At 43.5% G+C, this 21,884-nt stretch overlaps 1 protein-coding gene across 1 annotated transcript in view; it reads left to right on the top strand.

The window, feature by feature from the left end:
* Positions 1–21,884, top strand: part of LOC141110645 (cell adhesion molecule CEACAM1-like) — a 140,144-nt gene that overhangs the window by 29,170 nt on the left and 89,090 nt on the right. The window contains exon 2 of the mRNA XM_073602112.1: positions 4,286–4,636. Coding sequence (XP_073458213.1) covers positions 4,286–4,636 — 351 coding nt within the window. The remainder of the gene's footprint in view (positions 1–4,285; positions 4,637–21,884) is intronic.

Raw genomic sequence — 21,884 nt, 5'->3', positions numbered from 1 at the left:
AACACTCAAGAAATTACACTTTTCTACAATATAAAGTAGTGAGTGTACAGCTTGTGTAAGACCCCTTTCACACTGTCGGACCGTTCAGGTCCGCCTGTCAGTTTTGTCGGCAGACCTGAACGGGCGCTCCATGCTAGTCTATGACATGTGACATGTCCGCTGACATCCGACCCAGTCCGATCCGCTAAAATCAGACGGATGGCCCTACATTCACATCCGTCCCTGGCGGATTGGATCGGGTGAGATCTGATGAAAACGGACACGCTGTCCATTTTCGTCTGATCTCTCCATAGCAACCAGCAGCGCTCGACAAGCCCCTCCCCACTCAGTGAGCAGAGAGGGACCTGTCATCCACTGGCTCAGTGGAGATCAACTGAGAGATCTCCCGCTGAGCTGGCGGACTCCATGGCAGCGGATCCACCTCGTGAGAATGAAGCCTAACAGTGTGAATTTGCTGTTCCCTCAAAATAACTCAACACACAGCCATTAATGTCTAAACCGCTGGCAACAAAAGTGAGTACACCCCTAAATGAAGATGTCCAAATTGGGCCCAAAGTGTCAATATTTTGTGTGGCCACCATTATTTTCCAGTGCTGCCTTAACCCTCTTGGGCATGGAGTTCACCAGAGCTTCACAAGTTACCACTGGAGTCCTCTTCCACTCCTCCATGACGACATCACGGAGCTGGCGGATGTTAGAGACCTTGCGCTCCTCCACCTTTAGTTTGAGGATGCCCCACAGATGCTCATAAGGGTTTAGGTCTGAAGACATGCCTGGCCAGTCCATCACCTTTACCCTCAGCTTCTTTAGCAAGGCAGTGGTCATCTTGGAGGTGTGTTTGGGGTCGTTATCATGTTTGAATACTGCCCTGCGGCCCGGTCTCCGAAGGGAGGGGATCATGCTCTGCTTCAGTATGTCACAGTACATGTTGTAACTCCTCAGTGCCGACAACACTCATGCAGCCCCAGACCATGACACTCCCACCACCATGCTTGACTGTAGGCAAGACACACTTGTCTTTGTACTCCTCTTCTGGTTGCTGCCACACACGCTTGACACCATCTGAACCAAATAAGTTGGTCTTGGTCTCATCAGACCACAGGACATGGTTCCAGTAATCCATGTCTTTAGTCTGCTTGTCTTCTGCAAACTGTTTGTGACCTTTCTTGTGCATCCTCTTTAGAAGAGGCTTCCTTCTGGGATGACAGCCATGCAGACCAATTTGATGCAGTGCGCGGCATATGGTCTGAGCACTGACAGGCTGACCCCCCCACCCCCACCCCTTCAACCTCTGCAGCAATGCTGGCGGCACTCATACATCTATTTCCCAAAGACAACCTCTGGATATGACGCTGAGCACGTGCATTTGACTTCTTTAGTCGACCATGGCGAAGCCTATTCTGAGTGGAACCTGTCCTGTTAAACCGCTGTATTGTTTTGGCCACCGTGCTGCAGCTCAGTTTCAGGGTCTTGACAATCTTCTTTTAGCCTAGGCCATCTTTATGTAGAGCAACACTTTTTTTTTTTTCAGATCCTTAGAGAGTTCTTTGCCATGAGGTGTCATGTTGAACTTCCAGTGACCAGTATGAGAGAGTGAGAGCGATAACACCAAATTAAACAAACCTGCTCCCTATTCACACCTGAGACCTTGTAACACTAACGAGTCACATGACACCGGGGAGGGAAAATGGCTAATTGGGCCCAATTTGGACCCTTTCACTTAGGGGTGTACTCACTTTTGTTGCCAGCGGTTTAGACATTAATGGCTGTGTGTTGTTATTTTGAGGGGACAGCAAATTTACACTGTTATACAAGCTGTACACTCACTACTTTACATTGTAGTAAAGTGTCATTTCTGCAGTGTTGTCACATGAAAAGTTATAATATAATATTAACAAAAATTGTGAGATACTGTGTGTATATGTGTGTGTGTGTGTGTGTGTGTGTGTGTGTGTGTGTGTGTATGTGTATATATATATATATATATATATATATATATATATATATATATATATATATATATATATGAAGCGCACTACCCTCGTAGGAGCTGCTGGGTAGTTTGTTCCTTTCCGCCAGTGTGTTCCATTACCCCCCACTTCCCTGCATTGATGACACCGCAGACAGTCTTGTAACAAATAACAAGGAATTTTATTCTTTCCATTTGCATGTGGCAGAAAGAATATGAACAAATTCTCCGAAAATATGAGTTGCCTTCTTAACTTGGTTCCTGTAATGGTCTGCAAATCTTCTCCCTCCTGTTTACTACTATTTCCCAACCGCACAGTATATCCAATTTAAGTCCTAAGAACAATACTCTGAATAGAGTTCTTGGACAGACTGATGAAATTTCCCCCGGGTGATCCTCAGCACCCTCAGTCCTTGGAAATACTGCTCCCCTGGGTTTGCACTCACGTGTACATTTGAGCGCAGTTTTTCTCTTCTGTTGGTAATAGCAGCCTCTCCTTTTTAGATTTAGCAGGTTCCCACAGTGATCATCTCCATTTCTCCTCCTGTGAAGGCATGATCCTCTCCCATGAGGGGAGAGTTCTTAAGCTGCACCAGCTTCTACATACGGTCTTCCTCTGCTGTTCTCTTCCCATCAGTCAACCAACGTGGAGCATGTGACCCACCGTTATATAGGCCTGAAAGCCCCTGCCCATACAAATTAATGGTTTGCTCAGGGTGACCCATCCAACTAACTACATCCTGTGTTAAAACAACCTGTTCTCCAGCACCTCTCACTGGTCAGACAAGGTGTCACTTTTTACAGAATGCAGGTGGTCACACCCCGAGGTCTACTCTGTCATTCCTCCCCACCAAAAACAAACCCAACCAGGCTTAAACCATAACAGGGTAATGCCTGGGATTTTTACCTAACTCTTACCTTAACTAAACTATCTATCACACACCTAAGTAGGTGAGCACACACCTAAGTAGGTGGGCGCTATATATATATATATATATATATATATATATATATATATATATATATATATATATATATATATATAGTATAGGGTGACCAGACATCCCCAGTTTCTGGGGACAGTCCCCGGATTGAGGACACTGTCCCTGGACCAAGTCTGTCCCTGGTTTTGTCCCCGGATTGGATCTGAACAGGGGCTGGGGCAATTTCAAAGACAGCCCATGCACAATATGAAAAAAAAAAAATCTGAATTGCACACCCTGCTCCTACTAGCTTATGGGGGTTTATTTTTTCCCATTATCTGTGCCCCTTTCTGATGATCATGTGCTGGTCGGAGCGGAGGGACTATTTCTTCAGTTTTGGGCGCATGCCCATTCAGCTCCGCTCGCATGTTCTTCTGCCTTGGCTCAAGTCCCAGCCAGCCGCCTGCCTGCTTATCTCCTTGCCTTCCCTGGTGGAGTGATCTTCCTCTGCTCCTCACCCAGTAGTAGCCGGGGCCCGGAGAGTAAAGCCCCATACACACTATCAGATTTCCTGCTGATTTTTGTCTTCAGATTTACCAAAACTATGTAGTGCAAGGGCCTGCCTGATTGCATACAAGTTGAAACTCCTAAGGTTTGACCTCATATTATATGGTTTTGGTAAATCTGAAGGAAAAAATCAGCAGAAAATCTGATAGTGTGTATGGGGCTTTAGACTTGACAAGCTGTGAGGCGGTCGGCGTCAGCGGAGACGGGCAAAGAGTCCTCAATTGCTGCCATTACTAGTAAAAAAAAAAATATGTCCCCGGATTTCATTTTAAAAATCTGGTCACCTTAATATAGTATAAAAGTATGTGTAAACCCTCACCTTGTAAAACAACCCGTTCGGCTTAAAATAGAAATGAAAGGCAAAACCTTTGTGTATACCTATATAATATGGCAAACAATTCTAATACTTTTTTCGTTTTTATAAATGATCACATACCCTCTCTTCTCAGCTGCATAAGGTGTTCATAGAGCTGGGATAGGAGAAACAGCAGGACACTGGTCTTCCCAGTAAATAGCTGTGTGTGTTTGGGGGGCAGGGGGTGTCAGCACAAGTCTAACCATTGGAGGAGAGCAGGCTGAGTTCCAGCATAGCCAGAAAACTGACCACATTGTGCTCTCATGCCTAGTGTGATCAGTTTTTATTAGGAAAGCAAAGAGACTGATGAGAACATCAGGTATTTCACACAAAGGAAGCAATATAAAAAGAACAGGATACTTTTTCAAACAAGTACATGGTACAGCAGGTATATATCAGGAATATGAAAAGCTTGGGTAACATATTCTTTCATTACTGACCTTCCTATTTGTCAATTACTTTCTCTTGCAGTTCTCCTCGGTGTGTTGGTGGATGTGTCCAGTGGAATGATAAGTATTTCGCTGATCCCTCAGTATCCGGTCATCCAGGGATCTGTCACTCTGAGTGTTACTGGGATTACTGGGAGAATTCAGTCTATTATCTGGTATAAAGGACCGAACACAAATAGAGAATATCAAATCCTTACATATATCCCTGGTGATAATCCACTAATTCCTGGACCTCTGTACAATAGTAAGATGACACCTTTCCCCAATGGATCTCTACAGATCTCCAACCTAAATATGACTGATGAGGGAAATTACGTAGTGAAGATACAAACAGAGACACTAAATGATACCAATGTAAACATGAAAATCTATGGTGAGTAATTTATCAGAATTTTGTCAGAAAAATATTGTAGGACCAGCTGTAATGTGCAGCTGAGTTCTTATTGTCCTAACAGAGTTTGGTCTGGTCTTGGTCTAGATGAGCAATTTAGGACTTACCACAGATACTTTTACCAAAAATGTGGTATGTTGCATCAACTGTTGAGCATTTGGAAGTGTTGGCTAATATAGGCAATGCTAAATATTTATGTATTTATTATTGTTTTTTTTTGCTATTTATATGTATAATACACCAACTCATTTTCTGATTACTTTTTGCCCAGAGGTCAGGGGATAATGATGAATGTGGACATGCTTTGTTATATTGTATAATAGGAAGTCTGATTATACCAGCAAATTCACTCAAATCTATTAACATTTGCTAGAGAGGCCACATCTATCTTTTGCAGTCTGTTCATCACCGTATAACAACCTGGAAGTATTAGTTTTGTCTGTATAGTAATTTTGCTTCAGTATAAGTAATGCTGTGCCTGGTGAATGACTAAATAACAATCTTATGATTCACTCTAGAGTCCTGTAAACTTTAAAAATAATCTTAGATGGTCACTAAACTCATTAGCTCACCAGACAACAATGGCTCATAAAAATTAAACCATTAAAATTAAAACCATTTTTACATTAGTACGTTTTTATTACAATTACCAAAGATATTATCAAAGACCATCAAATGTGAGAGACAATAGGGGTCCTATTATAACAAAGTACTTTGCTCTCTGCTGGATATTGCTAAACCCCTCAGTCTGAATTTTACACCCCATTCAAAAAATTTGGGTCACACCCATAGTGTGTCCCATGGAGTTCTCTTTACTTAAAGTGGTGTTCCACCCAAAAAATAAAAAATACATGAAAATTCATTAAAAAAAAAAAAAAAAACATTTGGAAATTTTTTTTTGAACTCACCTCTAAATGCCTGTTGCTAGGGGGTCCCTCGTAGTCTGCCTCTTTCAATGCCTGGGCTGGTGACATCACTTCCCCCTTGGCACAGGAAGGACTCGGCTCTGCACCCTCCCACTTGTCAATCACCTGGGACCCATTACAGGTCCCAGATGACTGAGCGGCCAATCATGGCGCACGGCGCTGCTCGTGCATGCGCAGTGGGTGCCCGACTGTGAAGCCACAGCCCGGCGCCCACAGTTGCAATGCCGGCGCCGCCGAACGGAGGGGGAGACGAGCAAGGCTTCTATCCCCCACATCGCTGGACCCAGGGACAGGTAAATGTCCAATTAAATGTCAGCAGCTGCAGTATTTGTAGCTGCTGACTTTTAATTTTTTTTTTTTTTAATGGGCCCTCCTCTTTAATGTCACCAAAAGAACTTGAATGGAGAAGAGGCTAGTCACATGGTTTTGACAGGTCATGTGATCAGGCACTGTTTCTCCCGAGACTTTATTTTTCCTTTGTTGGTGTTCCATTTGCTTTAGGGTTCAAGTTGACCTGTTTATATACATTATATACATTTGTTAACAGACACTATCCAATTAACACATATCTTAGATCACATACATGAAATATTTGTGTCATTTCTGATTACTTCTTTAATTACTTTTTAATAAAAACCACAGTTGTATGGCGCATAAAGGTACTTCAAAAAAAGTCTTTAACCACCTCAATACAGGACGTTTTCACCCCCTTCTTGCCCAGGCCATTTTTCAGCTTTCAGCGCTGTCACACTTTGAATGACAATTGCGCGGTCATGCTGACAATAATGCTGTAATCTACACCAATAATTGAAACCACCTAGTTCCATGTTGCCACTTTTAAAGTGGTTCTTAAAGCCTTGTACACACAATCAGATTATTGGATGAATTTTCGTCAGTTTTTTGGTTGATGCTAGTCTCAAATCGAAAGTGAAGAGGGTACTCGCCATCAGAAAATTTTCTGATGACAGAATTCAATGTCAGAAGTGATGTAATGTGTTGAATTGTTTTGTATGTGTTCTTTCATTCATGAGCATGCCTAGTCTTGCTCTTCTGATTTCTTTTGGGCAGAAAACCGTACTAATGAAAAGAAAATCGGACGTTGTGATCATATCAGACAAACATTTTGGAGCCTGCACATCCAGTTTTTGCCTGACGAAAATTCATACTCGGCCGTCAAAAGCAACATACTAAGGATCAGAAAACAAAATCAGCAGATCGTTCATCGGACAAAATTTAACTTCAGATTTTCTGACCGTGTGTACGGGCCTTAAGCCTCGTACACACAATCTGATTGTTGCCAGGCGATTGTCTGTTGAGAGACTGTTGTCCTAAAATCTGACCGTTAGTACGCTCCTTTTGACAATTGTTGTCCACAGGGCTTTTTTTCAGCGGGAACGCGGGGGAACGCAGTTCCGGCACCTCCAGCACTGAATGTATGTAATAGCATGGGGTGTGGGGTGTGCTGGAGGGTCTATTGATGTTGGTTTCTGGGGGATCTATTGTCACTGGTGGGGATCTGATTTTGTGTGAGGGTCTGTTGTTGCTGATGGGGAATCTATTGTTGCTGGGGGGTCTTATGTTGCTGGAAGGGATCTACTGTTGAGGGAGAGGTCTATTTTTACTGGCTGCTGGAGGATCTATTGATGCTGGCTGCTGGGAGATCTGTTGTTGCTGCTGTGGGGGGGGGGGGGTCTAATGTTTGGATGGATATTTTGTTACTGGGTGTGATATTTTGTTGTGGGTGGTTCACTGTTGCTGCAGGGAATCTATTGTTGTTGGGGTGGAGTCCATTGTTGCTGGGGGAGTCTATTGTGTGGGGATCTATTGCTGGGATTCTATTGTTGCTGACTGCAGGGGATCTATTTTACTGCTTTTCTTTTTATCATTAACATGTTCCATACAAATGATTTAGCACCACAAAATGATACTTGGTTCTGTATTCTCTAAAAGGGGCAGTACTGGTAGGGGGTGGAATCAAGGGACGGTGATCAGAGGTGGGTAGGGGGCAGAGACAAGGGGTGACTAAGACGGGGGGAGTTCCTGCACCTATTCTCAGAGAAAAAAAGCCCTGGTTGTCCAACTTTCAGCCAACAAATTGGATGACAGGCTAGTAAATTTTCGGCGGACAGCGGTCGGTTGTCAGATTTTTTGAAGGTCAGTACACAAGTCCGTCACACAAAAGTTGAAAGTACAAAGATGCATGTTCGGAATCAATGCTCACCAAACATGAAATTAGCAAAAGGGGTCCAAAGGGTGGCGCTCAAGAGCTGAAATTCCTCGTAGTACGTCACTACCTTCGTGTTTGTTGGCCGACAATTGTGTACCGTTAGTATGCAAGACAAGATCCAGGCACATGTCCTAAAGACAAAAATCAGACGCTCAGTTGGCTAACAATCAGATCGTGTGTACAAAGCTTAAAGCCTCATACACACTATTAGATTTTTGTCTTCAGATTTATCAAAACCATATAATATGAGTTCAAACCTTAATGCCCTGTACATACGGTCGGATTTTCCAACGGAAAAAGTGCGATCGGATTGTGTTGTCGGAAATTGCGATCGTGCGTGGGCTCCATCGGACTTTTTCCGTCGAATTTCCGACACACAAAGTTTGAGAGCAGGATATAAAAATTTCCTACAACAAAATCCGATCAGTTAAATTCGGATCGTGTGTATACAAATCTGATGCACAAAGTGCCACACATGCTCAGAATAAATTAAGAGACGAAAGCTATTGGCTACTGCCCCATTTATAGTTCCGACGTACGTGTTTTACATCACATCACCATTCAGAACGATCAGATTTTCTGACAACTTTGTGTGACTGTGTGTATGCAAGACTAGTTTGAGCCAACATCCGTCGGAAAAAATCTATCGATTTTGTTGTTGGAATGTCCGATCGTGTGTACAGGGCATTAGAGTTTCAATTTGTATGCAATCAGGCAGGCCCTTGCACAACATGGTTTGGGTAAATCTGAAGACAAAAATCTGCAGAAAATCTAATGGTGTGTATGGGATCTAAAGCCTTGTACACTCTGAAAGGAAATAGTAGGTATTCTAGACGACCACCCTTCTTTAACTACTTCAGCCCAGTAGGATTTACCCCCTTCCTGAGCAGAGCACTTTTTGCGATTCGGCACTGCATTGCTTTAACTGACAAGTGCGCGGTCGTTCGACGTTGTACCCAAACAAAATTGACGTCCTTTTTTTCCCACAAATAAAGCTTTCTTTTGGTGGTATTTGATCACCTCTGAGGTTTTTATTTTTTGCGCTATAAACAAAAAAAGAGCCACAATTTTGAATTATTTTTTACTTTTTGCTATAAAAAATATCCCCCAAAAATATATATAAAATTTTTTTTCCCTCAGTTTAGGCCGATATGTATTCTTCTATATATTTTTGGTAAAAAAAAAATCGCAATAAGTGGGATGTTATAAAGTTGGATTCCGGGTTGGAGAAAGTTACGTTTTGCAGTGAGTCCACCTCTATATTGCAAGAGTTAAATGCTTGTTTTGTCTATGGGATGATTTATAAGGTGAAATATTTTCCTTATTCCTGGCTCCTGCAGGCTTCCTCCTCGTTAAGACCAACCCCCTGAAGCTGCTTGTTTTCACTGCCTGACTGTCAGCCAGTGTATTGTACATAAGGACATCAAGGGACCAGCCCACATCTGGAGAGCATGGGATAGTGCAGGAGATTAATCATCCCCTAGACAAAATGAGCATTTAAAGGTGATTATCTCTAGACAATTTCTTTTTCTTAGGCCCCTTTCACACTGGGGCGGTGGGGGCGTCGGCGGTACAACAGCGCTATTTTTAGCGCTGCTGTACCGTCGTTCTTGCAGCGGTATTCGGCCGCTTGCGGTGCGGTTTTACCCCCCGCTGGCGGCCGAAAAAGGGTTAAAATCCCTCGTACAGCGTGGCTATAGCGGTATAGCCGCGCTGTCCCATTGATTTCAATGGGCAGGAGCGGGGAAGGAGCGGTGAATACACCGCTCCTTCCCCGCTCCAAAAAAGCGGTTTGCAGGACTTTTTTCACCGCCCTGCCTGCGCACCGCTTCAGTGTGAAAGCCCTCTGGCTTTCACACTGAACAAACAGCGGAGGCTGTTTAGGGGCGGTTTTCAGGCGGTAATTTTAGCGCAATACCGCCTGAAAACCACTCCAGTGTGAAAGGGGTCTTAGTCTTGGATGATGTGGGGATGGGTTAGGACCCCTCTCAAATTTTTATTGCTGTCTGTATCCCCATTTGACTTGTAGGTTGGTCTAGTTGGAAACTTATACTTGCCAGTTTGATTTAATATTCTATGATTTAAACTGGATTTAAGGAGCTACCATAAACACTTTGCATCATACTGTGATAGACAAATCTGTTGTCATGGAGATTGAAAGTGGTTCTAAAGGCTAAATGTTTTTTTCCCTAATGCATTATCTGCAGTATGGTAAAAAAAAAAAAACCTTCAGCTTGCAGCTGCCCCCATATTCTTGCCCAATCTCGATCCGGAAATGTGCATGAGAGCAGCTGCTCTCTCAGCTCTCTCCCTCCTCATTGGCTTAGACACACCAATGGGAGCCATTGGCTCCCGCTGCTATCAATCTCAGTCAGTTAGTAGGGAGCAGGGGCGAGGCCGAGCCATGCTCTGTGTGTCTCTACAGCATGTACGAGTGCCTTCATAGCAAGGGGCCCATCACATGTCCCACAAGGCTGCAGGGCCATACTCAAAGCACTTGCATGCATACTGGGGAGCCAGCTATGGTTCCTCAGGAAGCCACAGCTGACTCTGGTATCCAAGACAGTACCACCAGCGACCCACAGCAGTAGGAGGAACCATAGGGGCTTTTGGGGTGCGCTATTTGGTGCTGACGTCTGAGCGATTCCAGGTCACCAGCAGCTTTTTATGCAACTCATTTATTTATTGGTTTTATTGTTTGTTATACCTTTGGAACATTAACCCTACTGCACTATGGACTATCTTTTAGTCTTACTTGGACCTTACTCTGAGTCCCTAGAGGAATCTTATTGCTGCTATTTACCCAGGGATTTTTCCATTTATGCTCAAATGGCCTGCGTGCTGCTGTGACGGCAGCCATTGGTTCCAGTGCGTTTGCAATTCACTCGCTGGTGGTGGTCAATTAGCTGGACACAGTCTGCGTAACACCTTTACATTCACTGTAGTAGTTGCATCTGATCTATTTCTTTCATGTTTTTTATATAGACTTTTGGACTGTACTTTGCACTGAAATCTTTTTTGGACATTTTTTCACTTATCAGTGTATATTGATATTTGTTCTTTATCACACTGATTACTGTCACATTATTTCTTGACCTAATTTTCACTTGAATTTAATTTTGGTGCTGCACTTTTCTATACATATGTTTAAGTAGAAATATAGGCAAAACCTTTTTTTTTGTTAAATTTTGGATAGAGTAAGGCCCCTTTCACACTTATACGACTTGTCCCACGATTTTGTACTGCAAAATCGTATGACAAGTCATTCTCCATGATTTTCAATGACTATCATTCATATTGGCACGACTTTAAGTCGTGCCGACTTGAAAGTAGTCCCTGCACTACTTTGGTCCAACTTCTATGCGAGTTGTACTCCATAGACCTCAATGTTAAACCCTCAAGTAGCATGCAAATCGTGCCTGAATAATATAGACACGATTTCAGTAAGACTTTGTAAGCACAAGCCTGGCTCGCTGATCGGGAAAGGAAAACTTTTTTTTCCTTTCGCGATGAGCGACAGGCAGTGCTGACAGCTGTCTGGTATGAATCCTGAGGGGGAACGCCGCGCCAAGTTTTAAATGAAAAAACCGGCGTGGGGCCCCCCCCCAAAATCCATACCAGACCCTTATCCGAGCACACAGACCGGCCGGTCAGGAATGGGGGTGGGGACGAGCGAGCGCCCCCCCTCCTGGACCGTACCAGGCCGCATGCCCTCAACATGGGGGGGTGGGTGCTTTGGGGCATGGGGGGCACCCTGCGGGGCCCCCCCACCCCAAAGTACCTTGTCCCCATGTTGATGAGGACAAGGGCCTCTTCCCGACAACCCTGGCCGTTGGTTGTCGGGGTCTGCGGGCGGGGGGCTTATCGGAATCCGGGAGCCCCCTTTAATAAGGGGGCCCCCAGATCCCAGGCCCCCCACCCTATGTGAATGAGTGTGGGGTACATGGTACCCCTACCCATTCACCTAGGGAAAAAAATGTCAATAAAAAACACAGTACACAGGTAATTTATTAGGGAGCTCGGGGGTCCTCTTCCGACTTCGGGGGTCCCGGGGACTGTGACGGCATAAGGGGGCGGGGTCACCGCCTATATAAGTCCGTTGTGGAGCGTTCAGAGACCATTGCAGCTGGAGAGAGCATCGTGTCAACATCTCTGGAAGAGAAGAGGGAAGAAGACGATCCAGAAGTCCGGACCACCGCTGGCAAAAGAGCGGCAGAAGATAGTGGTGGAGCCGGCAGAAGATGCGGACACTGGGAGGAGACGCCGGAGAGACCCCCGAAGTCGGAAGAGGACCCCCGAAGTCGGAAGAGGACCCCCGAAGTCGGAAGAGGACCCTGGAGCTGCCTAATAAATTACTTTAAAACCTGTGTACTGTGTTTTTTATTGACACTTTTTTCCCTAGGTGAATGGGTAGGGGTACCATGTACCCCATACTCATTCACATAGGGTGGGGGGCCGGGATCTGGGGGCTCCTTATTAAAGGGGGCTCCCAGATTCCGATAAGCCCCCCGCCCGCAGACCCCGACAACCAATGGCCAGGGTTGTCGGGAAGAGGCCCTTGTCCTCATCAACATGGGGACAAGGTGCTTTGGGGTGGGGGGGCTGCGTGCTCGGATAAGGGTCTGGTATGGATTTTGGGGGGACCCCCAGGCCGATTTTTCAGTGTAGGGGGTTCCTCTTACAATCCATTCTAGACCTAAGGGCCTGGTATGCCCCTGGGGGGAACCCACGCCAGTTTTTTTATTTAAAACTTGGCGTGGAGTTCCCCCTTATGATTCATACCAACTACTGTATGTTTTAATTTGTTAATGCCAAAAATGTGGCAAAGTCGTACAAAGTAGTACTGCTCCCAAATCGCGGCGGTAAAATCGCGCGACTTTGAAGTCGTATAAGTGTGAAAGGGGCCTAAGGGAGGGTTATAACCCCTGTCAGATTTATTTTCGCCATCTGTGTCCCATTATGGAAATTTCCCTTCACTTCCTGTCCCATAGCCAAACAGGAAATGAGAGGAAATCCCTGCAAATTAGGGGAATTCTTTGGGGACCCCCAGGTCATCAGAACTAGTGTCCCCATTGGAAGATTTCATCACTATAAATTTTCTGGGGACAACCCAAAATTTGTGATTTTCTTTGCCATTTTTATTGGAAGGGAAAGTAAAACAGGACAAATAGGGTGAATCTCCTTAACGGGGGTACAGACAACAATAAAAACGGACAGGGGTTCTAATCCCTCTCCACTCTATCCAAAACATAAAGAAAAGTTTTGCCTTTTGTTATACTTTAAGGTTTGCTATACTACCTTTTTGTGCTAGGTATATTTTTCACTTTAGCACAGCATAGATTTTTGCCACTGATTCAGTAGGGGGAATCAGCTTTCGGAAAGCAGTGCTGGACCCCAGACACTGATAAGTAGCTAATTTGTAAAAGCAAGAAACTACAGTATTTGTAGCTGCCAACATTTAAAAAAACAAAAACAAACCTGAAGTTCCTTTTTAACTCTTGTACCACCTTCCTACATCATACCTCCCAACATTTTGAGATAAGAATGAGGGACACCTATTAGCAAAAGTATTTAGGCATAGGACACACCCCCTTAAAGGAGAATTGTAAAAATAAAAAATAAAACTTGTGGGTTTAAGTAATCTTTTTCCTTTATAACTATTATTCCTTAATATTGGCTTCTGACATTTACAAATGCAGCAATTCATACCTCCCAACCGTCCCTGATTCGCCAGGACTGCCTGGCGAATCAGGGCTGAGTCCTGTGTGCGGGGCATCTTGTTTCCCACACGCCGCGAGCTACACTGTCTTTGCATGGCATCTCTCCACGGCTGCCTCTGACACACAGACAGACAACAGACACTGAACCAGCCCCTCCTCTTCCTGTGTTTTCCTGTACAGAGGAGGTGGCGGGGAACAGCACACCACTCTGCCAGAACACGGCTGAGCTGAGGCCTGTGATAATTACTATCTACACTAAACAAGAGGGAGGCATGGGGAAGAGGGTGAGGGGGGGGATGGAGCTGGGATTGAATCAGGGGGAAGGATGGAACCGGGATGGGATCAGGGGGAAGGATGGTGCTTTGATGGGATCAGGGGGATGGATAGAGTTGGGATGGGATTGGGGGATGGATAAAGCCGGGATGGGATCAGTGGAATGGATGGAGTTGGGATGGGATTGGGGAAATGGATGGAGCTGGAATGGGATCGGGGAATAGATGGAGCTGGGATTGGATCAGGAAATGGGTTTTGTTTAACCACATCCCTTAAGCCCCTCCCACTGCTAAGCACTTGGCCACGCCCAAATTTTACTGTGGTGCGCTACGCACGCCTCAGGTCTTGTCCCTGCTCCAGTGTCCCTCATTCTGAAGTTCACATGTTGGGGAGGTATGGCAATGTAGAAATTGTATGAAAGGTTTAGCACTGGGAAACACTTTTTGAAAGATAAATAATGCCTTTTATTTACAACTATATAGATCAGTCCAAAATAAGGGACAAATGAGGAGTAAAGAGGAACAGAGGGACTTTGTTCCAAATGAGGGACAGTTGGAAGCTATGCTACATACAGTAGATGTCTGACTCTCTCATGCTTTGAGTCAATGACCTGTATAGGTTTGCAGATAAGGAGTTCTGACTTTAATCTGACATTTCTGATCTGCATACCTGTCCCTATTGTCTTACAAAGCACTAAAGTCGGAGGGTTGGCATTGTAGCCATGGAGCTAGTATTTTCAGAATGAGGTTAGTAATGGTAGCTTACATATTTATTTTTCAACATGTTAAAAAAAAAAAAAAAATTATATACATCTGGTAGTTTTTAAGAATAAGGGTAAATTAAATACAAACTTTATTTTAAGCAGGTTGATCAGAATGGTTATATGCCAAAAGGAAGTTATCATCCAAGATGGCTAAATGGGGTACCAAAGAGCCAGATGAGATTTCGTAGGAACTGTGATGATGAAGCAGATTATAACAGCCAAACAGCAACAATTATAGAAAGATTCCAAGAAAAAAGTTCTAGGCCCAAAGAATTACTCAGAACAAAAGAAGAGGTCTTAAAATACAATAGAGATCTAAAGTTGCAAAATAAAGAAAAAAAGGGCAGCAATTATGGTCTGGCCTTTATAACAGTTTTTTGGAGACAATATAAGCAGGTTGAAAGAATAATACGCAAACATTGGCCAAAACTTTTGAAGGATCACACTTTAAGTAAAATCTTAACCACTTCAGCCCTGGAAGGATTTACCCCCTTCCTGACCAGAGCGTTTTTTGCGATTCGGCACTGCGTCGCTTTAACTGACAATTGCGCGGTCATGCGACGTGGCTCCCAAACAAAATTGACGTCCTTTTTTTCCCCACAAATAGAGCTTTCTTTTGGTGGTATTTGATCGCCTCTGCGATTTTTATTTTTTGCGCTATAAACAAAATAAGAGCGACAATTCTGAAAAAAACGCATTATTTTTTACATTTTGCTATAATAAATATCCCCCAAAAATATATAAAAAAAAAAACATTTTTTTTCTTCAGTTTAGGCCGATCGTATTCTTCTACATATTTTTGGTAAAAAAAATCGCAATAAGCGTTTATTAATTGGTTTGCGCAAACGTTATAGTGTTTACTAAATAGGGGATAGTTTTATGGCATTTTTATTACTAATTTTTTTTTACTAGTAATGGCGGCGGCCAGCGATTTTTATTGTGACTGCGACGTTATGGCGGACATGTCGGACATTTTTGACACATTTTTGGGACCATTGTCATTTATACAGCGATCAGTGCGATTAAAAATGCACGGATTACTGTGTAAATGACACTGGCAGTGAAGGGGTTAACCACTAGGGGGCAGGGAGGGGTTAAGTGTGTCCTAGGGAGTGATTACTAACTGTAGGGGGATGGACTGTGTGGGTGACGTCACTGATCTCTGCTCCGATGACAGGGAGCAGAGATCGAGTGACACTTGTCACTAGGCAGAACGGGGAGATGCTGTTTACAACGGCATCTCCCGGTTCATCCGCTCCGTGAGGCGATCCGCCTCACGGAACTCCCGGCCAGCGCGCGCACGCAATGGCACGGCGGGAAATTCACATGGACGTACAGGTATACCCATTTGCCCAGCCGTGCCGCTCTGCCGACGTACATCGGCGTGCACCGGTCGGGAAGCGGTTACCAAACAAGCCACAATTTATCTATACTAGGCCTCCAACTTTGAGAAACAAACTGGCAAAAAAAATGTGGTTAACCCCCCTCAAAAAACTAGCACATTTCTAGATCAGGTGGGTTTTTTCACCTGTGGGAGATGTGTAGCATGTAGGACAATTAAAAATTGGAAAAGAAAGACCACCCACTTCGAATCACAAAGTAAAAGGACAACATATGAAATAGATAAGTAAATGAACTCATCTGCTTAAATGTCCATGAAAGCTCCAGTATGTGGGGAGAACCACAAGAAAGCTTGGAGTAAGCCTTCATGAACATGTGAACAATATTAAAACAGGGTACATAAACTACAGCCTATCCAACCATTACAGATTGATTCATAACCGAGACCCCACACCACTGAAGTTTTGTGGAACTGATAGGCTACCACCGCATTAGAGAGGAGTTAACCTTAAAAAGGGTATTTCTCAGAACAAAACCAAATGGATCTATTTGTTAAATACTATGAGCGCTAAGGGGTTGAATATAGAGTTAGATCTTAATTGTTTTTTATCTAACTGGTAATTCGTTCAATAATTTTTCAAATTTTTTATTTTTATTGTTTATTTCTTTTATTTATATTAATTTTTTTTCATTTTTATTTCATTGTAATTTTATTTTTTGTTTTATTTTATTTTTATTTTATTTCAATTTTAATCTTTCATAATAAACATTTTCCAGTATTGGATTGCCTGTCAGCGGAAGATATAATAAATATATAAATAAATATTCTATATCTTACATGAAGGTTCCAAATACATTGTATGTTAATATAATTTCATTTATATGGTTCGATTTTAGGTTTTCACTGCTCATGATTTGTAACAAGTTTTAAACAATGTATTCGCTTATTTTAGAATATGTTTTGTCAACACAATGATGTAGCATAATATCAATTGGATAATACGAGCGCATCACTTTATTTATCTATTCATTTATAAGTGGGGTGTCACTGATTGATTGCAGCTGTATTATTTTGATATTTATTTATTTTATTCTCACATAATTTAGAGATTAATTTCCACTTCAGCGCTTTAGTAATTATATCACTGATTTATAATAAACTATTGTTTACATTTTTTAATTAATAAAACTCTACAATTGCTAATATTAGAAATTTAGCACCCAATTAAGTCAGTGATTACTGGCAGGACTGAATGTTAAATGGCATTGGAAGAGGAGGAAGGGGGTAGCTTGGGTGTATTTGAAGCCGAGTACACCTAAGAGGACATGACATCATGATCATGTGAGCGGATTATTCCTGCACATTACTATAAAATTAAATTGAGAAGCCAGTGATCTTTGTCTTTGATACTGCTCTGTGGGAGGGGTGAAACACGTCAACGTAGGTTCCGGTTTCTCAGCGACGACACGTCCGGCGAGCGGTAAAGCGCAGGCGAGGTTGCGAGAGAACCAAGCTGCTTCCTGAAGCAAGCAGACTGCCACATTCAGGATGATTAACAAATGCGTCTTTTACTCTGGAATATTGTTTTTAAGTCTCTATTCAAATAAACCAAATGTTGTACATAAGGTTAGAGAATCCATATAGTGTAGGAGTTGTAACTTCAAAGGAAGATATATATGAAGTGTCGTCTCACCAGCCGGATTAACCCACATGCAGTATTGCTAAGGGGTCCATTCCATCTGGTGAGTTTAAGCACAAAGGGGATGTATGAAGCACTGATCACTGCATGGTTTCTTGGAGCACTACAGCACTTTAGAATACTTTTTTGCACAGGAGCACCTTTGAAGAATATTGTGTTGGGGACTGTGTAAAATTTCAACACATACTTTCACTGGCTATATGCTTGTCCGTTTTTACTTGATTTCCTATATGCACAGCACTTGCACTTTAGGAATTTGCATTATACTTTGGGATTGTTTGCGCTGTGGTTTATGGTTTAATAAAACTTTTTGAAAGATAAATAATGCCTTCAAATCAGGGACAGTTGGGAGCTATGCTTTGAGTCAGTGACCTGCATAGGTTTACAGATAGGGAGTTCTGACTTTAATCTGACATTTCTGATCTGCATACCTGTCCATAGTGTCTTAGAAAGCTCTAAAGTCGGAGGGTTGGCATAATAGCCATGGAACTAGCATTTTCATAATGAGGTTAGCAATGGTAGCTTACATATTTCTTTTTCAACATGTTTACTGTAAGAAGAGGTCAGGGGCATGGTTTATATTTTCAGAATACTACTTTCACCAACAATTTACTACAGCATGGCTGGCTGACAGCCTATCTTTTTCAGTCCAAGATTGCAAGGGGCAAAAACCAGTTCAGAGTCGGGTACTTTATTGAAATGTATTTTAAAGACATTCAGTGAATTTGTAAAATGAATTTTTAGCTACAATAATTAGTGTTTTTATACAGTAGCTGCCTGGACATTGGCTTTTTATGGTCTGTGTTTTTGGTAGTATGCTTTAATGCTTTTTGAATCATTACATGTATCTGTAGATCACTTCAGGAGGGCAACAAGGGATGCCACCCATATGAAGTCAGCCTAAGGTGGATCACTTTTCAGAGGGGGTTGTTGACAGGCAGCTGGGAAGTGATGTTGCCTCCTCGCTTGCTTGTTTTAACCCTTAAAACACCAAACTGGCATGCGACATCTGGTGTTGAAATGGGATGTGTTCAGCAGTAGTACCCATGTCCCTGCTGGGTCCCTAGCTTGGCATTCACAGATACTCCTCAAGCATCACCCCCTGGCCTTCTCGGTCCCTGGCTTGGCAAACAAGACTGCTCTGCTAGCGTCACCTCCACTGGCTGGGTCCCTTGCTTGACACTGGCCAAAGTTTTCCAATTCTTCACCGACCCCCGGACAGTGAGAATACTGGTCTGGTACTTACTTCAGCTACTCACTGTGGTCCCTGGTAATAAGGTGGGTGGTCCCTTAGTGGCGACAGCTTCCCCTCTACCACCGACCATGACAGGTTCTCCGGCCGGCAGAATTGTTACTTCTGGTTGGACTGCAAGCCGCAGTCCCAACCTTATGCTGCTCTCTTGCTTCTGGATAGGCCCTTTAGACAGCCTAGCAGCCAGGTGTCCCCCGGGATAGGCCATAGGCTCTGGCCTAGCAGCCCGGGGCAGCACAACACACGTCCACCCAGACAACTGTCTGGGTGGCAAAGAACCCCGATCACCTGACCTCACCCTAATAAATAGGCTCTCCCAGCAGGCCAAGGGAGTCAAGAAAATCCCTGCCCATTGGGTGAGATACCCCATTCATTCTTAATATGTCCTTGCAATGCCCTTGTCTTATCTAGTGTCACCAAGTACCCGGCCACCTAGCGACAAAAGAGAGAAGTGCAGAAATTCCAGAATTAGAATGAAATCAATTGACCTCCTAGCAACTGACCAAGGCAACTATCACTTGGCAGATAAATTTAAAAGCCACCCTGCCTAAACCTCAGGATGATTTGTATTTTTTGTTTTTCACAATGGAAGGGGGTGGGGGGTATGTGGCAGTGGACAGTGTCAGTAAGGCAGTGGATGGTGTCAGTAGTTTTTATTTTTATTTTTATATATTGATTTTTTTACAATTTAATCTGTTTCTAGATTTTTTTCACAATGCTTTTTGGGGGGAGGGAGTTTAGACAGTAGACAGTGTTGATAGGGCAGGGGGGGAGTGGTGTCAGTAATTTTTTATTTTATATATTTTTTTTACAATTACATTTTTTAATATTTTTTTTTCTTATCAGCTCTGTTGGGGGGCTTTGCTGAGATATCAGGGGTCCAAACCCCTGACATCACCCCTTTGAGACAGAGAAAGAGACTGAGGACACAGATTTCCCAGTCCCTTTCTCTACTCTGCTTCAGTTTATGAATGGACAGGAGACTGTGTTTCCTGTCCATTCATCTTCAGTGCAATCACAGCTTACTCTGCTCAGCTTACACAGGAGCAATCAATCTCTATGTCCAATTGATAACAGGAAGGGGCCAGTAAATTACAGATTTACCGGTACCTTCCTCTGCTCTCCATCCTGACATATTCCCCGCAGTAGGTGGGAGAGGAGAAGAGGGAATCCGGCTGCGGGGGACTGGTGGGTGGGGCAGAGTAGGAAGACAGCGGGCCGGAGGAGAACAGAGGGAGGCCAGAGAAGGAGGACAGGGGGCTGGAGAAGTATGGAGGGGGACACGTGGATGATATGCCACTGCCGTCCAGGATCAGCCCTGTAGCCGGGAGATAGGGCACTCGTGGGTGTCTGGAAGCCCACTACCAAATGCGGAAAACTCTCACACCTCATGGTAGACTTGGGATGTCTGTTTACAATTGGTGGAGGCTATGGGCACAGATGGCGCTAGTCCAGATCTTTGCATGCCAGAAACCGTGAGTGCCAGAGACTGTCTGTTTGTGCTTTGCTGTGTGAGCAAAGAGATGTGTGTTGTCTCTCAGCCTTAAAGAGACGGTACACTAAAAAAATAAACTATGTATCCGTTACTACAAAGATGAGTGTTGTTTTCCGTAGCAGCAAAGTCAAGGTCAATCGTGAGACCTTTTGGTGGATGGTGGAGTGATGCTGATGAGAGTCGTGGCTGGTCAGCTCAAGAGGAACCATTACAACCAGTTGGAAAGTACTGGAGAAGTTCTGCGGGGAGAGTGCGGTCGCCCATGGCAACAAGGGACAAAGTGTCATCTGGATGGTGGGGAGCTGCAGTGGAGAGGCGACTGATCATTCCCATAAAGAGGGCTGGGATGTGTTGATACTTCAAGAAACTAGTGGAACCTTACCTCTCAGAAATTAGTTGATTTTTGATTATCTATTTGTATTCTCTCCCTGACAGGGCAGAAATGTCAGGATGAATGTCAGTACTGGTGACAGGCTCTCCAAAACTGTCATAATGATTACTTGCATCAAAATGAAAGTTGGTTAAAATTTTCTTCTATCCAGATTTTGGTAAAGTTAGTAGCAGTGCATACCTCTGAACTTTTTGAGAAGGGAATGAGGGACACCTATCAGCAAAAGTATGCAGACATATGACACACCCCTGCCACACCCCCTTAAAGGGAAATTGTACAAAAAACAAGATTGGTTAAACCCACAAGTGCTTTATTTTACCACTTCTATTCCTTTATGTCGGCTTTTGGAATTTACAAATGCATTGATTTAGAAATCCGATGAAAGGTTTAGCGCTGGAAAACCCTTTTTGATAGATAAAAAGTGCATTTTATATACAACTATATAGATCAGACCAAAATGAGGGACAAATGAGGAGGAATGAGGGACAGAGGGACATTGCTCCAAATCAGGGACAGTTGGGAGCTATGTCAGTGCATCACATTCAACTGTAAAACTGAATATGCTTTGCTACTCATCCAAGTAGCTCTATCAGTTCTAATTAAAGTCAGAAACATGCCCCAGCATTTATAGCCACATAGATAACATGGGTAAAGGTTTTGTGGCTAGTTTTACCCTTCTTCAACAGCCCAGGCAACCTTGCAGAGTCTTGTTTCTTCTCTTGGATAGAATACAAAAAAAACCACTAGCCACGCATCTGTATCAGAGAGAGAAGGCTGCACACTAATAACAACTGAAGAATGGAGGCTTACAAACGTTTATTCCTGACTGTTTTTCAAACAACTAACTGTACTTTGTAAAGTAAGCTTATAATAACCTGGAAGAGTAAGCAGCAGCTATCCTCAGTAACAACCACATATAATATCAGTTACAAGATCCAGAAATAATTTTAGGGGGTTCAGCCTGGGTTCACACTGTTGCGAAGTGAGAACCAGCGCGATTCCAGTGCCGGTTCCCACATCGCATCTCCCCCCACAGGCAGGTCACACTGCCCTCTGCGAACCGCTGTGGGTGTCTATACAAAGTTAATGACACCCCCAGATCTGTTCACAGATCGCATTGCGAAATGTGAATTTGGACAGGA

The sequence above is a fragment of the Aquarana catesbeiana genome, linkage group LG10 (genome assembly GCF_042186555.1).
Source record: "Aquarana catesbeiana isolate 2022-GZ linkage group LG10, ASM4218655v1, whole genome shotgun sequence".
NCBI lineage: Eukaryota > Metazoa > Chordata > Amphibia > Anura > Ranidae > Aquarana > Aquarana catesbeiana.
The sequence above is the reverse complement of the archived record's forward strand: the minus strand, read 5'-3'. Positions and strand labels throughout refer to the sequence as shown.